The sequence below is a fragment of the Lytechinus pictus genome, chromosome 6, assembly GCF_037042905.1.
Source record: "Lytechinus pictus isolate F3 Inbred chromosome 6, Lp3.0, whole genome shotgun sequence".
NCBI classification, from domain to species: domain Eukaryota; kingdom Metazoa; phylum Echinodermata; class Echinoidea; order Temnopleuroida; family Toxopneustidae; genus Lytechinus; species Lytechinus pictus.
Window position 1 is genome coordinate 13,488,003 of NC_087250.1, and position 20,133 is coordinate 13,508,135.

The window sequence follows — 20,133 nt, forward strand, 5'->3', positions numbered from 1 at the left end:
ACTGTTGTAACTGTGCCTTTACGTCAACTACCATGGTAACCTTGATTATGATTGGCTGCTGAGCCTTGTTACCATGGTAGTTGCCATAATGGCAAAGTTACAACAGTTGCAAGTCCTTTATGAAACAGGGCCCCAGAATACGGGCCTAAGGGGGCTGTTGGGCATTTCATAAAGCTGTTTGTAAGTTGCGATCAACTTTACAAATGACTGGTGACCCTTTGTTTGGAGCTAAATCAATACCAATGAAATTTGGTTGCGAATGATCAGGGCTCTGTCTTACAAAGAGTTACAATTGATCCAATCAATCGTAACTCTATGGAAATCCATCAGTGTCATAATTTTTTCTACAGGAAATTTGCAAAATGTCATTTGTAAACAAAGGAGATCACACCAAATTGTCAAGAAATCAATGAATTTATGGATATACATTCATATCTCGAATTTCTTTTAAATAAACATGCATTTTATATGTTGACTTTGCTGGCTTTCCATAGTTGCGATTGATCCAATCAATCGCGACTCTTTGAAAGATGGGGCCCAGCAACGTCAACATCTAAAATGCATGTATGTTCAAAATATTTTCTAGCTATGATGTTTATTCATGCATTCATTGTTTTCTTGAAAATTCACTGTGACTCTTCTCTGTTTACAAACTGACATCATGCAAATTTTTTGTAGAAATAATCATGACATCGATAGATTCCTATATAGTTGACATTGATCAGGGGCCCGTCATACCAAGAGTTGCGATTGATCCGATCAATCACAACTATGGACGGCCAACAATGTCAACATCTGTTATGCATGTTTGTTCAAACTATTTTCTTACTACGATGTATATTCATGCATTCATTGTTTTCTTGAAAATTCACTGTGCTTCTTTGTTTACAAAGGACATTGTGCAAATTTCCTGGAGGGAAAAATTATGACACTGATGGATTTCCGTAGAGTTATGACTGATTGGATCAATCATACATGTAACTCCTTGTAAGCTGGGGCCCTGATCAACCACTCCTATGGAAAGCCAGCAAGGCCAACATCTAAAATGCATGATTCAAAATATTTTCTATATTTGATGTATACTCGTGCATTCATCTTCATCTTGACTATTTAATGGGTGTGCCCTTCTTTGTCTAGAAAGGACATTGCGCAAATTTCCTGTAAGAAAAATTAATGATGATGATGAATTCCCATTTCCATATAGTTGAGGTTGATTGGATCGATCGCAACTCTTTGTAAGACGGGGCCTAGTTGTGCGATAAAGTCTTTTGTAACGTACAAACAGCTTTGTGAAACAGCTCCTATGTCAGCGAATTCCAAAAGGCTTTTATTGTAGGTATACTTTCTAACTAATTGTAATTATATACTGTGCCTTGATCACATGCATGTATAATGTTTTTATGTTTAAATATTCATAGGAACATAAGTTCTTTATCTTAATTTTCAATATTGTTATTATAAAGTCATGAAAAGATTATTTAATCAAGTACAGACAGCTGAAGGAATGATCTGAATTCAAACTTACACCGTAAAATGTATTGAAATTTTTTTTTGACCATCTATGTATCCACATGGGGAGGGGGGGATTTTAGGATTTATCTTGTCAGTGATGTTCACTAATTTTTCCTGAGCCAATTAGCTACAAGGATTTCAGTAGCTTATAACAATATTCAGTGAAACTAGCTATTTCATTTCAAACCCCCCCCCCCCCCCGTCATCAAGCGATTGATTGGGTCTGTACCAAAATGTGGAATATATTTCACTGGAAGTTCGAGTTTTAATTTATTATTTTATTCAGCTCTTTGTTAAAGTAAGTCATGTTTGTAAATATTTTTCTACCAGGTTCTTTCTCTAAAATGCAATTTATTTTGCAGATAAATGCAGATGAAATCACATTTTTAAAATAGTGCCAAATGGTTCTGGTGGGAAATGAGCAATCGTGGAGTAATAAGTGCAAGAAAATGTCTGTTCTATCATGGTTTGCAAAACCAGAGGCGTACAGATGAGTGGGCTTCAAGGCGATTGCCCCCCAAAAAAAAAAAAAAAATCACGACAAAAAAAAAAAGCGTAGAGGAAAGGGTGAAATATCATATTATTTTCTAAATAGTATGACAAAATCTATCACAAAATTGGACTTTTTAAAATAAAAATGTCGAAATTTATGCTCGTTCGCAACTTTTTATTAATTTTACGCAAATGTGGCCCCCTCAAAATTTTGGGCTCATTACGACACTGTGCAAAACATTTCACATAGATTTCTCTGAATCACTCCCCAAATAAATGTATACATTCTATAAAGAGTTTTCCACTCTTAGTTAATATCCAAAAATCTTTATAACTGCAACTGGAATTGTTATTTGAGTAAATGTGAATTTACCTTGCCAAATTGACGTGTATGTAGTACATTTTGTTCATGTCGATTTGTGCGAGGTTTTGATATTGTACATTTTCTTGTGTCCAAAAATTTGACCTTTCTGATACTTTTATAAAGTGGAATTGTGCCTTATGACTATGTGTAATCATTCAAAAATGAAAGCCTTGAAGCTAAATTAATGAAATATCAGTTAAAATAGAGATGTATTTTTTAGACAGATAATGTTCATTGAGCATAAGGGATAAATAATTAGCACGCAATGTCTATGCGATTGTACTTATTACTTGCATGTATATCAATGATATAATCGTGATTATCATGTATATGTAGTTTTAGAACTAGATCAATTGATTCTGATTTAGTGTACACGTAGATAATTATTGTGTTCAAGCATGCAAACATAAGTGAGGAAGAGCTAATTTACATTTTACGTTGATATACATGATTGTATTTATTACTGATGCCAGTGGTCAAATAATTTACATTTTTAGAACTAAACCAATGAATTGTAATATATAGCAAACAAAAACTCAAATTGTCAAATTCATTCAAATATTGAGGCAGAATTATTACGACCTGACCATATTCATATTTTTTTTAATCATTAAAGGAGAATGAAACTCTTGGAGCAAATTAGCTTTTGTGAAAGCAGAAAAATCAAAGAATAAGATCAACAAAAGTTTGAGTAAAATAGGACTAGCAATAGAAGAGTTATGAGCATTTGAATGTCGAGATCACTAATGCTATGGAGATCCTCCTATTGGCAATGCGACCAAGATCTATGATGTCACAGGTGAACAACTCTCCCCTTTTGGACACTGAAAATATACCCCAAAACATCTCTTTTTGCTCATTCTAATCATATGACAAACGATTCATCAATGATATAATGTTGTGAAACATCTGTACTTGTCCTCTCATAAAGAGAACACCTCACCTTGTGATAGACTCTATAAAAGTGAGAATATAAGTGAAATAAGTACTAAAGTAATGAGGGAGTTGTACGTGTGTGATATCACAGATCTTGGTCGCACTGCCAATAGGAGGATCTACATGGCATTACGTTGATATACATGATTGTATTGATTGAACTCAGCCGGGCTGAGTGAGTAGTGATCTCAATATTCAAATGCTCATAACTTTCTTATTATTCATTCATTCTTCCTCAAACTTCCAACAATATGTTTCTTTGATTTTTCTCTTTGATATGGATTCAGCTGGTTTCAAGGGTTTCATTCTCCTTTAAGTAGAGGAAATTTCCTTTAGTAATTCCACCTGTTACATATTCATGGTGACATGCATATATTTCTACCAAATATGGCTTTAAAAAATTTAACCCGATAACTTTATTTGTTATCAGATTTTGAAGCAATTGTTGATGTGTTGGTGGGTGAATTTTCATCTATTTTTTTTTAGATAGAACCATTTTCAGCCTGGGGTACCCCTTTAAACAAGAGAAGGTTCTGGGCCCCGTTGCATACAAGTAACTATCATGGTAACTTTGCCATCCAATGGTAACTACCATGGTAACGCCGATCAACAGCCAATCAAAATCAAGGATTCCATGCAAGATACCATTGGATTGCAAAGTTACTATAATGGTAACTTTTATGCAACAGGGCCCCAGGGAATAATTTTGCTTTACAAATTTGAATATCATTTTTGTTCATGAAAGAAGAGCTCTCAACTAAGTAATGTACAGTCCTATGTAAAAAAATGCTTTGCAAAAGAGTTTATGCATAGCAGTCTTTCAACAAATGTGGAGGAAATTGCAATGTGATACCAGGAAAATTATTCCATGGGCCGTTTTCTTTTATTTGTCAAACTTAATTAAAATATCTGAATTAACTGTGGCCAACTTAAAATGTGTTTTGAAGTGGACAGTCACATATTTGACCATCCAACTGAATTTTAACATGTTATCTTGTTTAGAATACAGCATCTTTATTTATGTGAACTTTATTTATATATTTATTTCAACAACTAGACTCAGTACTCTGTGTGTCCTTTAACTTAATATCAGTAACCCTATCATGCATGCAAAATAAGTATGTGAATATTTGTTTATTTTTCCCATCTGTTTCTGTTTATGATGTTGAGAAATATACTAAAGGACGAGTCCACCCCATAAAGGTTGATTTGAAAAGAAAGAGAAGAATCGAACAAGCATAACACTGAAAATGTCATCAACATCGGATGTAAAATAAGAAAGTTATGAAATTTTATTAAATTTTCAATTAATTAAAAAAATATTTTGATGGAATTTTCAGGGTTACTCTTGTTTGATTTTTCTCTATTGATGCAAATAAACATTTTTTGGGGGGTGGACTTGGCTTTAAAACAATTGCAATTTGGGATGTTATTACATCACCAAAAGTCACTGCCCGTTTTCTGAAGTGTACTTAAGTCTGTGTTGGTATTATGGAAAGACAAAAATGTCAAAATTTTAACTCTTCGAATTCATCATACTTAAATGGTGAACAAATTTTTCTTTTTAATTTTGCATTCCCTGATATTTATGAAATAGATTTGTGTCAATTTATGTCATTAATTAAAACTGTACTGTTTAGATGTTTTGATTTTTATATGCTACACTGTATGTAACTACTTTGATTTTTATATGCTATGTAGCTACAAGAATATTTATTAGGAGGCTGCACTCTACAAGCTCCACTTTTTAGCAGCCTCCTTCATTTCCAACCTGATATGTAATAATCTTGAATATAATTTTTGTACAGGGATACTTGAAATATATTTTGTTATTTGTATCTCAAAATGTACAAAACAAACTGAAATTGTTGAAAATGGAAATAAACAAAATGTATGTGTTACAAATAGCTATACATATTTTAACATACAAGCCTAGGCCCGTATTCTGAAGTTGGGGTTTAACTTAGACCATATGGTCTAACTCTGCTAAAATTATGGTAAGCCAAATGTGTCAGTATTTTGTTTACATTGTTGTATGCTACTTATTACTACTGTATTCTTTCCTACTACTTCAATGGTGAAGACAAATATTTCTATCACTATTCCCAGACAGTTGTGAATCAAAGTAGTGTCAAAATGTACTGACAAATTAAACAAATTATTTAGCAAAAAGGTTGTATCATCTTTTAGAAAGTACCTCTTACAAGCCTTCTTAACATTTTTCATAATGAAAATGTGGAAATCGTTCCTATATTCTGTAAACAAAGTCATGATATTAGGCTTGTGATTTTCGAAAAGTGAAAATTTTCCCCCTTCTGGCGGTGCTCACTGGAGCATGACATAAAATACGTCTGTAACATTCACTCAGATGGTAGCTTATAAAATTAACTACACGCTCATGTAAAAAGATCTATAAAACTCCTGGTACAGAAATTATGGATGTTTAGGGGGGGTCTTACTTTATTTTGTTGTGTAAATTTATTGAAGCAGTGTTCATAAGGCAATATGCTCAGTTGGATCGTTTAAAGGCGCACATTCACAATTTGCCTTTTCTTTGTGTAGTGGAAGTGAAATACCAGCTATGTTGGCATTATTTTTCCTTGGGAGGAAATATACTTTATTATCACAATAATCATCGTTCTACCCCTTCAAGATTCTAAATGCTTTTGATTCACTTGGTGAAGATTTGTTGTAGTAGAAATGAAACTATGAATAGTGACAATTAGTAGAGGTTATGAATTCAGGGCCCGTCTTACAAAGAGTTGCGATCGATCCGATCAATCACAACTATAGACGGCCAGCAACTTCAACATCTATTATGAATGTTTGTTCAAAATATTTTCTTACTATGATGGATATTCATGCATTCATTGTTTTCTTGAAAATTCACTGTGCTTCTTTTTGTTTACAAAGGACATTGTGCAAATTTTCTGTAGAAAAAATTATGACACTGATGGATTTCCATAGAGTTACATTTGATTGGATCAATCGTAACTCTTTGTAAGACGGGGCCCAGAAGTAGTCTACTATATTTGTACATGACTTGTTCTACAGGGTATATGTGGCTGATTTTTGTTTAGCTATGTTTGTTCTACTCAATGAATTAATAAAGAATGGAGAATATATCTTTTCTTTGTAAGGTATGTCCAAATTCCTTGTATCTTACTCTCATCGATTGAATAAACCAAAGTCCAATTAGTGCAAAATCGAGTTGTCGTCAGTGACCCTATTTATAGAGTTGTGCACTGATTTTACTGAAATGGCACAATGTGACGTCGTTCGGAAGTTAGTAATTTGGAAGAGTTAGAAGTTGTAACTTGTCCCCTCTATTTACTTTTTAACTCTACTTGTAACTCGTTCTCTCTTCTTGTTACTCATTCTCTCTTCTTGTAACTCATTTCTCTCTTCTTTTTTAACTCGTTCACTCTTGTGACTCATTCCCTCTTCTAGTTACTCATTCTCTCTGCTTTTTTACTCGTTATCTATTCTTGTAACTCGTTCTCTCGTATTTCATTTCTCTGTTGTAACTCGTGCTCTCTTCCCGTAACTCATTCTCTCTTCTTGTAACTCATTCTCTCATCTTGTAATTCATTCTCTCTTCTTGTAACTCATTTCACTCTTCTTTTTTTTACTCGTTCACTCTTGTAACTCATTCCCTCTTCTTGTTACTCATTTCTCTCTTCTTGTAGCTCATTCCCTCTTCTTGTAACTCATTCTTTTTTCTTGTGATTCATTCTCTTCTTGTAACTCATTTCTCTCTTGTAACTCGTTCTCTCTTCTTGTAACTCATTCTCTCTTCCTTTTTAACTCGTTCACTCTTGTAACTCATTCCCTCTTCTTGTTACTCATTCTCTCTTCTCTTTTACTCGTTCTCTATTCTTGTAACTCGTTTTCTCGTATTTCATTTCTCTGTTGTAACTCGTGGTCTCTTCTCGTAACTCATTCTCTCTTGTAACCCATTCTCTCATCTTGTAATTCATTCTCTCTTCTTGTAACTCATTTCTCTCTTCTTTTTTTTACTCGTTCACTCTTGTAACTCATTCCCTCTTCTTGTTACTCATTTCTCTCTTCTTGTAGCTCATTCCCTCTTCTTGTAACTCATTCTTTTTTCTTGTGATTCATTCTCTTCTTGTAACTCATTTCTCTCTTGTAAATCGTTCACTCTTCTTGTAACTCATTTATTCATTCTTGTAACTCGTTCTCTCTTATAACTCGTTCTCTCTCCTCATAACTCGTTCTCTCTTATAACTCATTCCCTCTTCTTGTAACTCATTTCTCATTTGTAAATCGTTCTCTCCTTGTAACTAATTTCTCTCTTCTTTTAACTCCTCTCTCCTTGTAACTCATTCCCTCATTTTGTAACTCATTCACTCTTTTTATAACTCATTCTCTCTTTTTGTAACTCATTCGCTCTTTGTTGTAACTCATTCTCTCTATTTGTAACCCATTCTCTCTTTTTGTAACTCATTCTCTCTTCTTGTAACTCATTCTCTCTGTTTGTAAATCATTCCCTCTTTTTGTAACTCATTCTCTCTTGTAACTCCTCTCTTGTAACTATTTCTCTCTTCTTGTAAATCGTTCTCTCTTCTTGTAAATCATTTCACTCTTGTAACACATTTCTCTCTTCTTGTAACTCATTCTCTCTTTTTGTAACTCATTCTCTCTTCTTGTAACTCATTCTCTCTGTTTGTAAATCATTCCCTCTTTTTGTAACTCATTTCTCTCTTGTAACTCGTTCTCTCTTCTTGTAACTCATTCTCTCTTCCTTTTTAACTCGTTCACTCTTGTAACTCATTCCCTCTTCTTGTATCTCGTTCTCTATTCATGTAACTCATTCATTCTTGTAACTCATTCTCTCTTGTAACTCATTCTCTCTTTTTGTAACTCATTCTCTCTTCTTGTAACTCCTCTCTTGTAACTATTTCTCTCTTCTTGTTAATCGTTCTCTCTTGTAACTCGTTATCTCTTCTTATAACTCGTTCTCTCTTCTTGAAACTCGTTCACTCTTCTTGTAAATCATTTCACTCTTCTTGTAACCCATTTCTCTCTTCTTGTAACTCATTCTCTCTTTTTGTAACTCATTCCATCTTCTTGTAACTCATTCTCTCTTCTTGTATTAAACTCGTTCTCTCTTGTAACTCTTTCCCTCTTGTAACTCATTTCTCTCTTGTAAATCATTCACTCCTCTTGTAACTCATTTCTCTCTTGATAATCTTTCTCTCTTGTAACTCTTTCCCTCTTGTAACTCATTCTTCTTTTTTACTCGTTCTCTCTTCTTGTAACTCATTTCTCTCTTCCTGTAATTCATTCTGTCTGTCTTGTAACTCATTTCCTCCTTTTGTAGCTCAATCTCTCTTATAACTTTCTCTCTTCGTTTAACTCGTTCCCTTTTCTTGTAACTCGTTCTCTCTTCTTGTATTAAACTCGTTCTCTCGTCTTGTAACTCGTTCTCTCTTGTAACTCGTTCTCTCTTCCTGTATCTCGTTCTCTTTTCATGTAACCCATTCCCTCTTGTAACTCGTTCTCTCTTGTCGTAACTCGTCCTTTCTCGTTACTCATTCCTTGTTCCCCTATTTGACAAATTTCCACGTCTTCCTAAGACACTCCCACGACTTTAATATCGCTCGTTCCTTTTGACTCATTCCCATAATCATATGTTTAATAATGCCCAACATTAACATACGTCGAGAGAGAACTCGTGACACTGATCAGTTGGGTTATTAAGAGGCTTCTGAGAGTGGGGTTTGAATTTGAATTTATTAATAAACTTCATTCATATGGCATGAATATTTTGTTTTAAAATATATACAATGATAACATAAACAAAATCATTCATAACTGTATGTCGTATAAATCAGTAATACATAGTTGGTAATTTGAGGGATCAAATCTTTTATTCTCAAATACAAAAACAAAGGAATATAAAGAAATGTTAGATTCATGAAAATGTCTTAAAGGTCAAGTCCACCCTATAATATAAAGAGAAATACAAACTAGCATAACGCTGAAAATTTTATCAAAATCGGATGTAAAATAAGAAAGTTAAGACATCTTAAAATTTTGCTTATTTTTCACAAAACAGTGATATGTACGATTCAGTGACATGCAAATGAGAGAGTCGATGATGTCCCTCACTATTTTTTTTTCATTGTTTGAATTATACAATATTTCATTTTTTTACAGATTCGAAAATAAGGAACAACTTGACTGAAAAATATAGTATTAAACAATGCTCATTCCAAATGTACAGGGAGGAATAAGTTGTTGTTTCACTTGACAATGAGGAGAAAATTAGAATATTTCATATAACAAAATACCAAAAAAATAGTGAGTGGATGACGTCATCAGTCTCCTCATTTGCATACCGACCAGAATGTGCAAATAACTGTTTTGTGAAATTAAGCAAAACTTAAAAATGTCATAACTTTCTCATTTTACATCGGATTTTGATGAAATTTTCAGTGTTGTTGCCTGTTGAATTTTTCTATTTTTATTCAAATCAACATTTTGTTGGGGTGGACTTGTCCTTTAAAGATGTCAAAATAATATTTGATAACGAAAACATTTATGTTTATCAATAGAGCTGAAAATCATGTCAATCATGGGTAATCAATATTGTTGTTTGGGTGCCATATGCCGATTTAGGGTAATTGCATGTACCTTCACTGATGACACATTTCTGTAGAAATAAAGTGAAACGCGATTAGTATCTTCGATCATGGATGCAAAATGTCATTGAATACTATACCATTGAATACCAATCTTTTCTTATGATCTGAATACTGTTGCCGTCACAGACGATTATCTTCCCAGATGGAGTCATAATCACTTGCGACAACTCAAGATGTGTCAGTCTATCATTATCACTAACCAATCTCCTTGATAAGCACAGGGTTGCTACACGTCTCCTCTTCGACCCACTCTTCGTCGTCGCGTATTCGATCCCACACGTCTTGTGTTCCTTACCAGATGTAATAACGTAGAGGGCGTCTGTCAGTGGATCGATGCAGGCACTTCTTATATTATTGACGAAGGAGATTTCTTTGTAAGACCCTCCCCTCTCGAACTTCAAGACCGTGCAGTGGTTTGATGACAACTCTGCCAAGATAATAAGACCTGATGAAACGACGCCACGTACAAGATCACTAAAAGTAATACGCCGTTTGGTACTGCCATCATCGGGGTTGATGAAGTATACATTTCCCTGACCCCACTCGGCGGCAATGATAAGCCCTTCTGGATCCACAGCAACATACACCCAAGTATCATCCAGCGTGTTGTTTCGTGGTATGACGAAGTCATTGACCAACTTCCAGTGTTTATCATACACGCTGATGCATCCTATCAACGATTGTCCCAAAGCAATGGCCTTGCATCCAGTCCGTCTCTTTCCGCACACGATCTTCCCATCGGGCAAAGACGCAGAGGAGACAACACAGGACTGTCCTCCGTCCTTAATGACTGGATCAATTCGCTTGGTGTTCGTATCAAGTAGATACGTGTGCATGCTCCCAACTTCCCAGTCGGTGACCAGCACCTTCGAAGAGCCGACGCAGCCTACAATGGTTGGATATTTCAATCTATCCATGACATTGATTTCCTCCACAAGCCTCCAATCCCCATTGTACCTGTCGACATCGATCCTTCCATCATAGCTGCTATATCCAACACTCCTGACAAATTTCACGCGCGACACTCTCTGTCTGATACGCTTCACCGCATCCATGTCAAAAGACATCTTCAACGCATCAGTAATCGCTCTCTCCAAATTAATTGCATCTTTCACTTTTGGTCCGCACTGCCTCCCAAAAGCATCAAGTTTTTGTTGAGCTTCTTGAAGAACTCTTCCAGCATCCTGAGCCGACCTTTCTAGTTCGGCTATCCGTGGTTTGATCACGTCCATGATCGTTTCAAGTTCCTCACCACAATCTTGACGCATTTGTTCTACCGGAGCACGTCTCAATTCAGAATCTTGTCGTCTGATTTTCAACAACATTCTATGTCTCTTCTCATTGTTCTTGCTAATCTTGTCATCATTCTTCCGAAGTTCTTGATTCATCGCCCTAATCTCTTCAGTCTTTTCCCGTATGCCCTCCTCGATTTTTCGCTTCTCCTTGATAATCTTGCCATTCATCACGTCAAATTCGTGATTAATTCTCTCAACCTCTCTATTCTCCCCTTCCTTCTCCAGCCGAACCTTCTTGTTGACTGTTGAGTCTACTTCATCATGAAGAGCTTTAAAGTGTTCTTCGGTAGCAAATCTGAATTGGCGTATCATTTCTTCGAAGTGTGTGCATTCGTGTCTCTTGGCGAGTATTCTCTCTTGCATGATATCATCCATTGTTTCTTTGGGGATGAGCTGCAAAATAAAAACAGAATCGGAATATGATGTCTTAATTAAAGGGAGCGAACTAACCGAAAGTGTGTATTGTCTCTCATTGAATGATACGCATTCAATGAGAGACAATACGGTTTACTGACGGTTGGTCTATTATCACTTGGTCTAATCATCAGATGGGTTAACAACATTCGGGCTAAACCCACTTAGTCCAATTCTCTTTTTGGTTTAATGACCACTTGGTCCAATATCCAATTAGTCTGTAATTCTAAGCACTTTTTGTAACTTAAACAGAATATATTATATAACTAAACAATTGATGCGAAGCGCGAGCGGAAAATTTCGAGATTTAGAACTACAGGCACTTTATTAATTTCTACACAAAGAATGTAAAATTTTAATCAATTTTCGTAATCGTGAACAGGATATAGGTATATAACTAAACAATTGATGCGAGCGCGAGCGGAAAAAAATCGAGAGTTAGACCTAAAAACGGCACACTCTATTCATGTTTTGTAAGTCATGAAACGAATGAGTAATATAGGGGATCTTCCTACATTAATAATGCGAGCACAAAATTTTTGATATTGTGATCTGAAACTGGATAATGATTTAAATAGAGAACAAGTTGACCCATCTGAATAAGCATACGCGCGCGTGTTTTATATTCTAAATACATCTTTTATCATGAAAATCAAAGCGAGCGCGAAGTGCGAGCTTAAACTATTTGATATTCCGATCTGAAAAAGAGTCAATTTCAGCTCTATATTTCAAGCACTTTGAGACATACATCACTCGCCAATCAGAATGTCAGCCTGCAGCGCTATAGCTGATGCGTTTTCATAATCAGACATGAACATGACGAAAAGGAATATTTTGAAACTTTATGAAACCACGAAAATAAAAGGTACCTGATAAATCAAAATTTGCGAGCGCGCAGCACGAGCAGAAATGTTAATATTCAGTTAATAAAACTGACATTTTTACAGAACACTTTTTAAAAACAATTTGTAAATCACACAAGATAATGAAAGTTCGATTTCCGCGGTGAAATATGTTTTGTGGACTGACTTCCAAACTTGATATTTAAACTCCACATTGAACAAGATATAAAAATCAACTAGCAAGCAATGCGAGCGCGAAGCGCGAGCGAAAATTTCATACAGCGCCATGAAAGTCTTCCCCTCATCTTATTTCATTCACTCGTCTTCCTCCTCTTTTTTTTTGCCTCTCTTTTCCCTCCCTTTTGCCCTTTTTTTTCTTTCTTTCCTTATTTCTTTTTTTGCTCCGCCAATGGGGGGGGGGGGGGGACGGGCCCCTCGCCCCGCCCTGGATCTGCCTATGTATACTCTATCATGTCTGAACAAATGAGCGCAATAGCATGTAACTTCGCGACACCGCGTTTGATAGAACCGAAAATGGCGAGAGAGAGGGGGGGGGGGCACACAAAGTCTATGTGCACGATTTATGAATAACTTTAATACAAAGGGGGCTAGACAATTAAAGGGGAAGTTCACCTTGATAAAAATTTTGTTGTAAAAATAGCAGAAAAATATCATGAAAATATTGGTGAAGGTTTGAGGAAAATCCGTTAAAGATTAAGAAAGTTATTAGAGTTCAAAGTTTTGTATTTGTGACGTACGTACGTCATAAACGAGCAGCTGCCCCATATGTTATGTAATATAAAATGCATGAATTTCGAATTTTTTATGGTTCCTGATGACTTAATTTTGCTTCCTATTCATGATCGGGTGTGAAATGATTTGTCTATTGATATACAAAAGGTACAGTGAAAACCATTTTCAATTTTCTGAGAAAATGACATTTCATTGATTTTTTACCATTCGCTATGTAGGAATGCGGCTCGCATATGACGTTACAAATCAAGTAATTGAAATTCTAATCCAACTTTTTAATTCTTTGATGAATTTTTCTCAAACCTTCAGCAGTATTTTTTATTATTTTTTCTACTATTTTTACAATAAACTTTTTGTCAGGGTGAACTTCCCCTTTAATTTTTGTCTCATTTTAAAGCTTGAGGTGATTAGTATGATAATTTAACTCTCTTTACAATTTATTCCAATTAATTGATTTCAATTAGCAATAATTGATTTAAAAAAACTTCATAAAAACACCATAAAATCTCGCATAAGAACAATTTATGACGTGATTTTTTTGGCTGAATTGAGACGTATCATTATGAAATTGGTGTCATTTGAAAGCTGGGTATGTATTAGCGGTGACAGTATAAGCTTTTATGCATATCAATTTGAGTCATTTTTAGATAAAATGAAAAAAAAATGATTGTTGAGAGGTGGTGGAAGCGGTACACATTACATGCAACTCTATGGGATCGTTGTATTGCTAGTATTAAACATGTGTAATTGTGGTTTCCTAGAGGCTGAAACTTTGATTTTGGTCTCATTTTATAGCTTAAAGGAGAATGAAACCCTTGAAACCAGCTGAATCCATATGAAAGAGAAAAATCAAAGAAACGTATTGTTGAAAGTTTGAGGAAGATTGAATGAATAATAAGAAAGTTATGAGCATTTTAATATTGAGATCACTAATGCCATGTAGATCCTCCCATTGGCAATGCGACCAAGATCTGTGATGTCACACTCGTACAACTCCCTCATTACTTTAGTACTTATTTCACTTATATTCTCACTTTTATAGAGTCTATCACAAGGTGAGGTGTTTATGAGAGGACAAGTACAGAGGTTTCACAACATTATATCATTGATGAATAGTTTGTCATATGATTAGCATGAGCAAAAAAAGATGTTTTGGGGTATAGTTTCAGTGTCCAAAAGGGGAGAGTTGTTCATCTGTGACATCATAGATCTTGGTCGCATTGCCAATAGGAGGATCTCCATAGCATTAGTGATCTCGACATTCAAATGCTCATAACTCTTCTATTGCTAGTCCTATTTTACTCAAACTGTTGTTGATCTTATTCTTTGATTTTTCTGCTTTCACAAAATCTAACTTGCTCCAAGAGTTTCATTCTCCTTTAATATAACGTGTATGATGATACACCTCTATACACATCATATAATTATTGATTAATAATGATTAGAAGATATAATAAATAATAATGAATAGAAGATATAAGGCAATTTGGAGAAATTGCAGGCCCTAAACCTAATTTAACAAAAACTCATGCAATGTCAATTTTCCCTCAAGATGAAACCTTTAGAGATATACAATGGACAAATGATCCAGTGAAATACCTTGGTATTTTTGTAGGTACAGATAAACGTAAAAAAGAAAGAATGAATTGGGATACAAAATTAGTTAAGATTCAATCTATAATGAACATCTGGAAAATGAGAAATTTAACTATATTTGGCAAAATAGTAATACTTAAATCTTTGATAATATCACAAATTGTTTACCCTGCAACTGTAATACACGTGCCAAAAAACCTGGCACGGGAGTTAGAGAAAATGATGTATACGTTTATTTGGGGCTCGAAAAAAAAAGATAAAACGAAATGTTTGTATTAATTAATTTCATAAAGGAGGATTAGATATGATAGACTTAAATTCAAAATTATCTTCATTAAAAAGTTCACGGATTTCAAAATATTTAAAATACGATGATCAACCATGGATGTACTTGTTTAAATTTTGGACAGCAAAGATACGACCTATGCCCTTGTGTCTCCGTTTCAATTGTTCGAAAAAAGATATGTTAATTGTATGTATGAAAAAGCAAATTCCATCCTTTTATACATATCTATTATGCTCTTTGTATGACACACGAGTTACTGAATATCACAATATTAATAGTAAAAAACACGAAATTTTATGGTATAACAGTCATATAAAATTTGAAAGAAACCTTTTATATTTCAATAGATGATCCGACCACAATATCTTTTATGTTCACCAATTATTACGTAATCATGCCTGGAAACCTTCCGAAGAAATTTTTGAAATAGTAGCTTGCAAATCAATTTTAGTCGAGTTTGAATATTCAAAGCTAAAAAGAGCTGTCCCAGCTGAATGGACTGCCAAATGTGACACCTTATCTTCAAAGCTTCCAGAAGTTCTTTTTTAAATTAGTGGAGGAGATATTGTAAATTTAAAGAACATGAAATCAAAAGATTTTTATGTTTTACTTGTTACCAAAAAAAAATCAGATCCACACATTATACAATACTGGCAATCTAAATTAGGATTACCAGTAAACTTTGAATAGCAAAATGTTTTTAATTTCAAACTAAAGTATTTAAAGTATAACAAGATTCGACAATACAACTTGAAAATGCTTCACAATCTATTACCCTTTAAATTCAATTTATGTCGTTGGAAATTAGCTAATGACACATCTTGTATGTTCTGTGAAGCAGAGTTTTGTTCATATTATGTTAGAATTGTCAATTTAAACATAAATTTCAGAGAATTCGTTATCTTTATCCAAAAATTGGCAACAGGATTACGAAACGACGTTGTTCATTGGATACAAAATTCACGATCGCAAGTTTACGTTGGTTAATTTCTTTATGATATTTGCAAAGTATGCAATGTACAAATACTATGTCATGTATAAGATGCAAGGAAGAGCTTTTAATATATATTCAATTTGGTATGAGTTCAAGAAATAGATACTTTTTTATGTAAAATGGCGATTTAAATCCAATGTTCATTTGATTCAAATGTTCAAAGAGCTTTAACCCTATAGAGAAATTTCATCTTTATTACATTTTAGATTAAATAGTTGATGTCTATTACATGTTTATATGTAACTTGTTTTGTAACTCCACACGCACTGTGCCTCGAAGGAAATTGTTAAAATTAGAACGGAATATAAAGAATAAAGTAACTCTAAACGAGGAAAAGAAAAAAAAAAGATTTATTATAAAGGGCTCAGCAGCCAATCATAATCAAGCTTTCCATGTTAGTTGCTATAATGGCAAACTTACAACAGTTGTAAGTCCTTTACGAAACGGGGGCCTCGGAGGTCAAAGAAAATGACCTGAGAGTTGTGCGCTTCATTAAAATAAATACTGTCATTCTTTTACAATCAAAGATCCAACCATATTAGATTATCGTTTTTTCCCAAAGTAATGTAATTCAGAACTTATACCTCGGTCACATTTGCTCTACGGCGGCCGTACGGCAAGTCGGAAACAGCCGTACGTTTAACAGTTTTGTACACATTTGCTCTACGGCGGCCGTACGGCAAGTCGGAAACAGCCGTACGTTTTAACAGTTCTGTACCAGCTACATGTAGGTGGTTTGAATAAAAATGAATAAAAATGAAAATGAATAAACGTCGACTGTTTTGTACCAGCTACATGTAGGTGGTTTGAATAAAAATGAATAAAAATGAAAATGAATAAACGTCGACTGTTTTCGACTCGCCGTACGGCCGCCGCAGAGCAAATGTGACCGAGGTATTAATATGTAAATGTGTTTATTAATTTCTCTTTGTATATATGTTTAATCGTTTTATGATTTCTGTGTACTGAATCATTTATTTTTATTATTATTTATTTATTTCTATTTGTTTATCTCTTTATTATATATCATTTTTTATTCATAAAAATGTACTTATAAAATGGGGCCGTCACCCTACAAGCTCTGCTTTTTAGTTGGTCTCCTTCCCTTTCGATGTCATGGTATTATTGAATTATAAAAAATGCTTTAAATGTTATATTTTGTAAATATGTATATTGAACTATCCGCATTGTAAATGTAAAAAGATTGAAAGAGGATATAAATGAATTGAATTGAACCATTATAATCTCCCTCTCTCATTTCATTGTTTTGAGATGATATGATGGTATTTTTAATCAGGGTTATCATTAATGCAATGCCAACAACTTATCATTGTAATAATTGATAATGATGGGGCATGATAAATAATCATCGATATAATATTAATAACAACAATTACCATGAAACTAAAGTATCACTATAATTATTATGATTATCAAGGTTGTTATTACAATCCGGGCCTGGAAACTTTAAAATTCTTGTTAGTGGTTTGGGCTTGGGATGGTAATAGGCCTATATTATCAATGGGGAACGGCTGGGCTTCAAAATTTAGAATTCAACAAACACCACCCCGTTACGTGAGTCGCAGACACACATGGCATTAAATTCAATACTTGTGACCTTCGGAACTTTAATTGCAATGAATGTGTAATAACTAAAGCCTTATTATAATAGCGCGTAGTAGAGTCTAGATCTAGAGCGTGGTGTCATACCATAACCATAGTCATAAACGCACCGACACCTATATAAAATGAAATCCTGTAAGATTGCTATACGTTTAATAACATACGGGACAGGAAGTGTAATAATAAAAATAACATACCCACTAGTCTCAATTAAAACAACTTTGAAACTTACGTTAAGGTTCCGGGTGTTCCACGAGTGATCAACTGCGCCTGTTTCGATGATTTGCTGTGTGTGCTGAAGCTTGAAAGGGGGACTTCCCCATTTTTTGATGACGTAATGCTTCATGACGGATGGTGGGAGAGGGCGCCTCCCCATCCTCCGTACTCCGTTAGGATAGGGGGGGGGGGTGTTTAGGACCGGATCCAGGATATTGACCAGTGATCAGAGGGCGATCAGAGAAACAAAAAAGAAAGAAGTAGAAGGGAAGAGGAAAGAGAGGGGAAAATGTGAAGGAATATTGAGAAAAAGAGAAGAAAAAATAAAGGAATGTGAAAGGGAGAGAGGCTAGAAAATAAGGAAAGAGAAAAATGAGAAGGGAGAGAAGGGAAAGGGAGAGGGGAAGAAAAGGGAAAGAAGGTGGGTGAACGAGAATAAGAGAGAAAAAGAAAGAAGGGAATGAAAAGGAGAAGGGAAGGAGGGGAATAAAGGAAGGGGAAAAAGAGAAAATAAGAAATGGAAGGTGAGCGGAGAAAGGAGAAAAAAAATAGAAGGAAGAGAAGAGGAGAAGCAAAAAGCGAAAAATGAAGGGAAAAGGAAAGAGGAAATACACATGAAACAAGAAAAGGAGAAGGGAGAAAATGGAAAAAGAGAAAGGAAAGAAAAGGGGGAAAGGAGACAAAGAGAAAGGAGAAGAGAGAAAGGAAGGAGAAAAAGAGAGAAGGAAAAAATGTTGAAGAGTGAAGGGAAAGAAAAGGAGAAGGGAAATGTAGCGCGGAGATAAACGAAAGGAGGGGGAGGGATAGAGAGGAGAAATTAGCAATGGGAGAGGGGAGACCTTTTCCATTAGACCGCACCCCGATATCGATAGCGATTTGTCCGGGCGTTGGGGGTCTACCATGCTTCCACCCCAGTCGGAGCAGGCCGAAATTTGATGAAAAAAGAATCCTTCCCAACCCGGGGGGGGGGGGCACTCGACCAAAAAAGTGGTAGGGGTGTGCCGCGGGCGAGACAAAAAAACGGAGGCCTTGGAGCGGGCTTATTGTAAAAAGGAGGGTCCTCGGAACGGGCTTCGGAACTACAAATGTTTGTGAAAACGGGGGTCCTTGCATTGGAACGGATCTCCAGCGTGTGAGTGCTATGCATCCCTATGGAACGGGCATGCGTGCATGATGCTTTGGAGCGGCTTTCTTTGTCCTTTTTCTCAATAAGACAAAGATGCTATGCCTTGGAACTGAATTAATTAAATTTGAGTGTAAAAATGGGGGTCCCCTCCGCGGCACATACCCACTATGCATTATATACTGAGTGCCCCCCCCCCCGGTTCCCAACACATTACTGTTGTTATGGTTACCTCACTGGGAGCGGAAAACTGCAAACACGTCTATTGCCAACTCGTCCACTCATCATATGGTCTACCCTCATTTAGTCAAATGCCATTCTTTACATCAACATTTCGAATAAATAACCCCTCGGAGCGTCTTCATAAGAGGGATGATATTCTCACCCTGCCTTTGTCGGGGCAGGGCAGACAGAAATTATGTATTTGGACTCAGATAGGGGTCTTTAAAGTGCTCAGGGAGTTGTAGGAGGTCCAGTGACTTGTGGTGTTTTTATAGAAGGAAAACTACTCTGTCGTGAAGTCATTGATTTGGGTTTTTTTCCGTTCAAGTGATTAGCTCCGAAATGACAAGGAATCTATAATTGATTTGACAAAGACCCACATGATTGGGAGTTGGAACAATCGTGTGAACATTTTAATTCATGAAGAGTAAATCTACTTTATTGTTATGCAACATTAACCGCCCTTTCACACGGTTAATAAAAGCGTAATTTGAATGATGATTCCAGTAAAAACTAAGGCTAATGGCGATTTTAGCACGTGTGAAGCCAAACTAGAACATGATTATAGAATCACGATGCCAATCACAATCACGAAAAAAATGCTGAACGTTAAGCGAGTGGCATCATTCAAACTTGGAGTCGGCTCCATGGAATTGACAAGAAACTATAAAAAAAACCATTTCAACATGTGAAAGAAAATGTCATACCATCTCTAGCCTCAAGGGCGGAAATCTCTCCCCAAAGGTAGGGGAGATCGACCAGGGGCTAGAAAATTTGACAGGCAAAAAAACAAG

At 35.3% G+C, this 20,133-nt stretch overlaps 1 protein-coding gene across 1 annotated transcript; it reads right to left on the bottom strand.

The window, feature by feature from the left end:
- Positions 1-8,377: 8,377 nt before the first annotated feature.
- On the bottom strand, positions 8,378-18,108 carry LOC129263326 (uncharacterized). Its single transcript, XM_064100559.1, has 2 exons — positions 18,011-18,108; positions 8,378-11,663 (listed from the first exon to the last, which is right to left on the bottom strand). The coding sequence occupies exon 2, from the start codon at positions 11,643-11,645 to the stop codon at positions 10,047-10,049; it is 1,599 nt and encodes a 532-aa protein (XP_063956629.1). The 5' UTR covers positions 11,646-11,663; positions 18,011-18,108; the 3' UTR covers positions 8,378-10,046.
- Between the last annotated feature and the right edge of the window lie 2,025 nt (positions 18,109-20,133).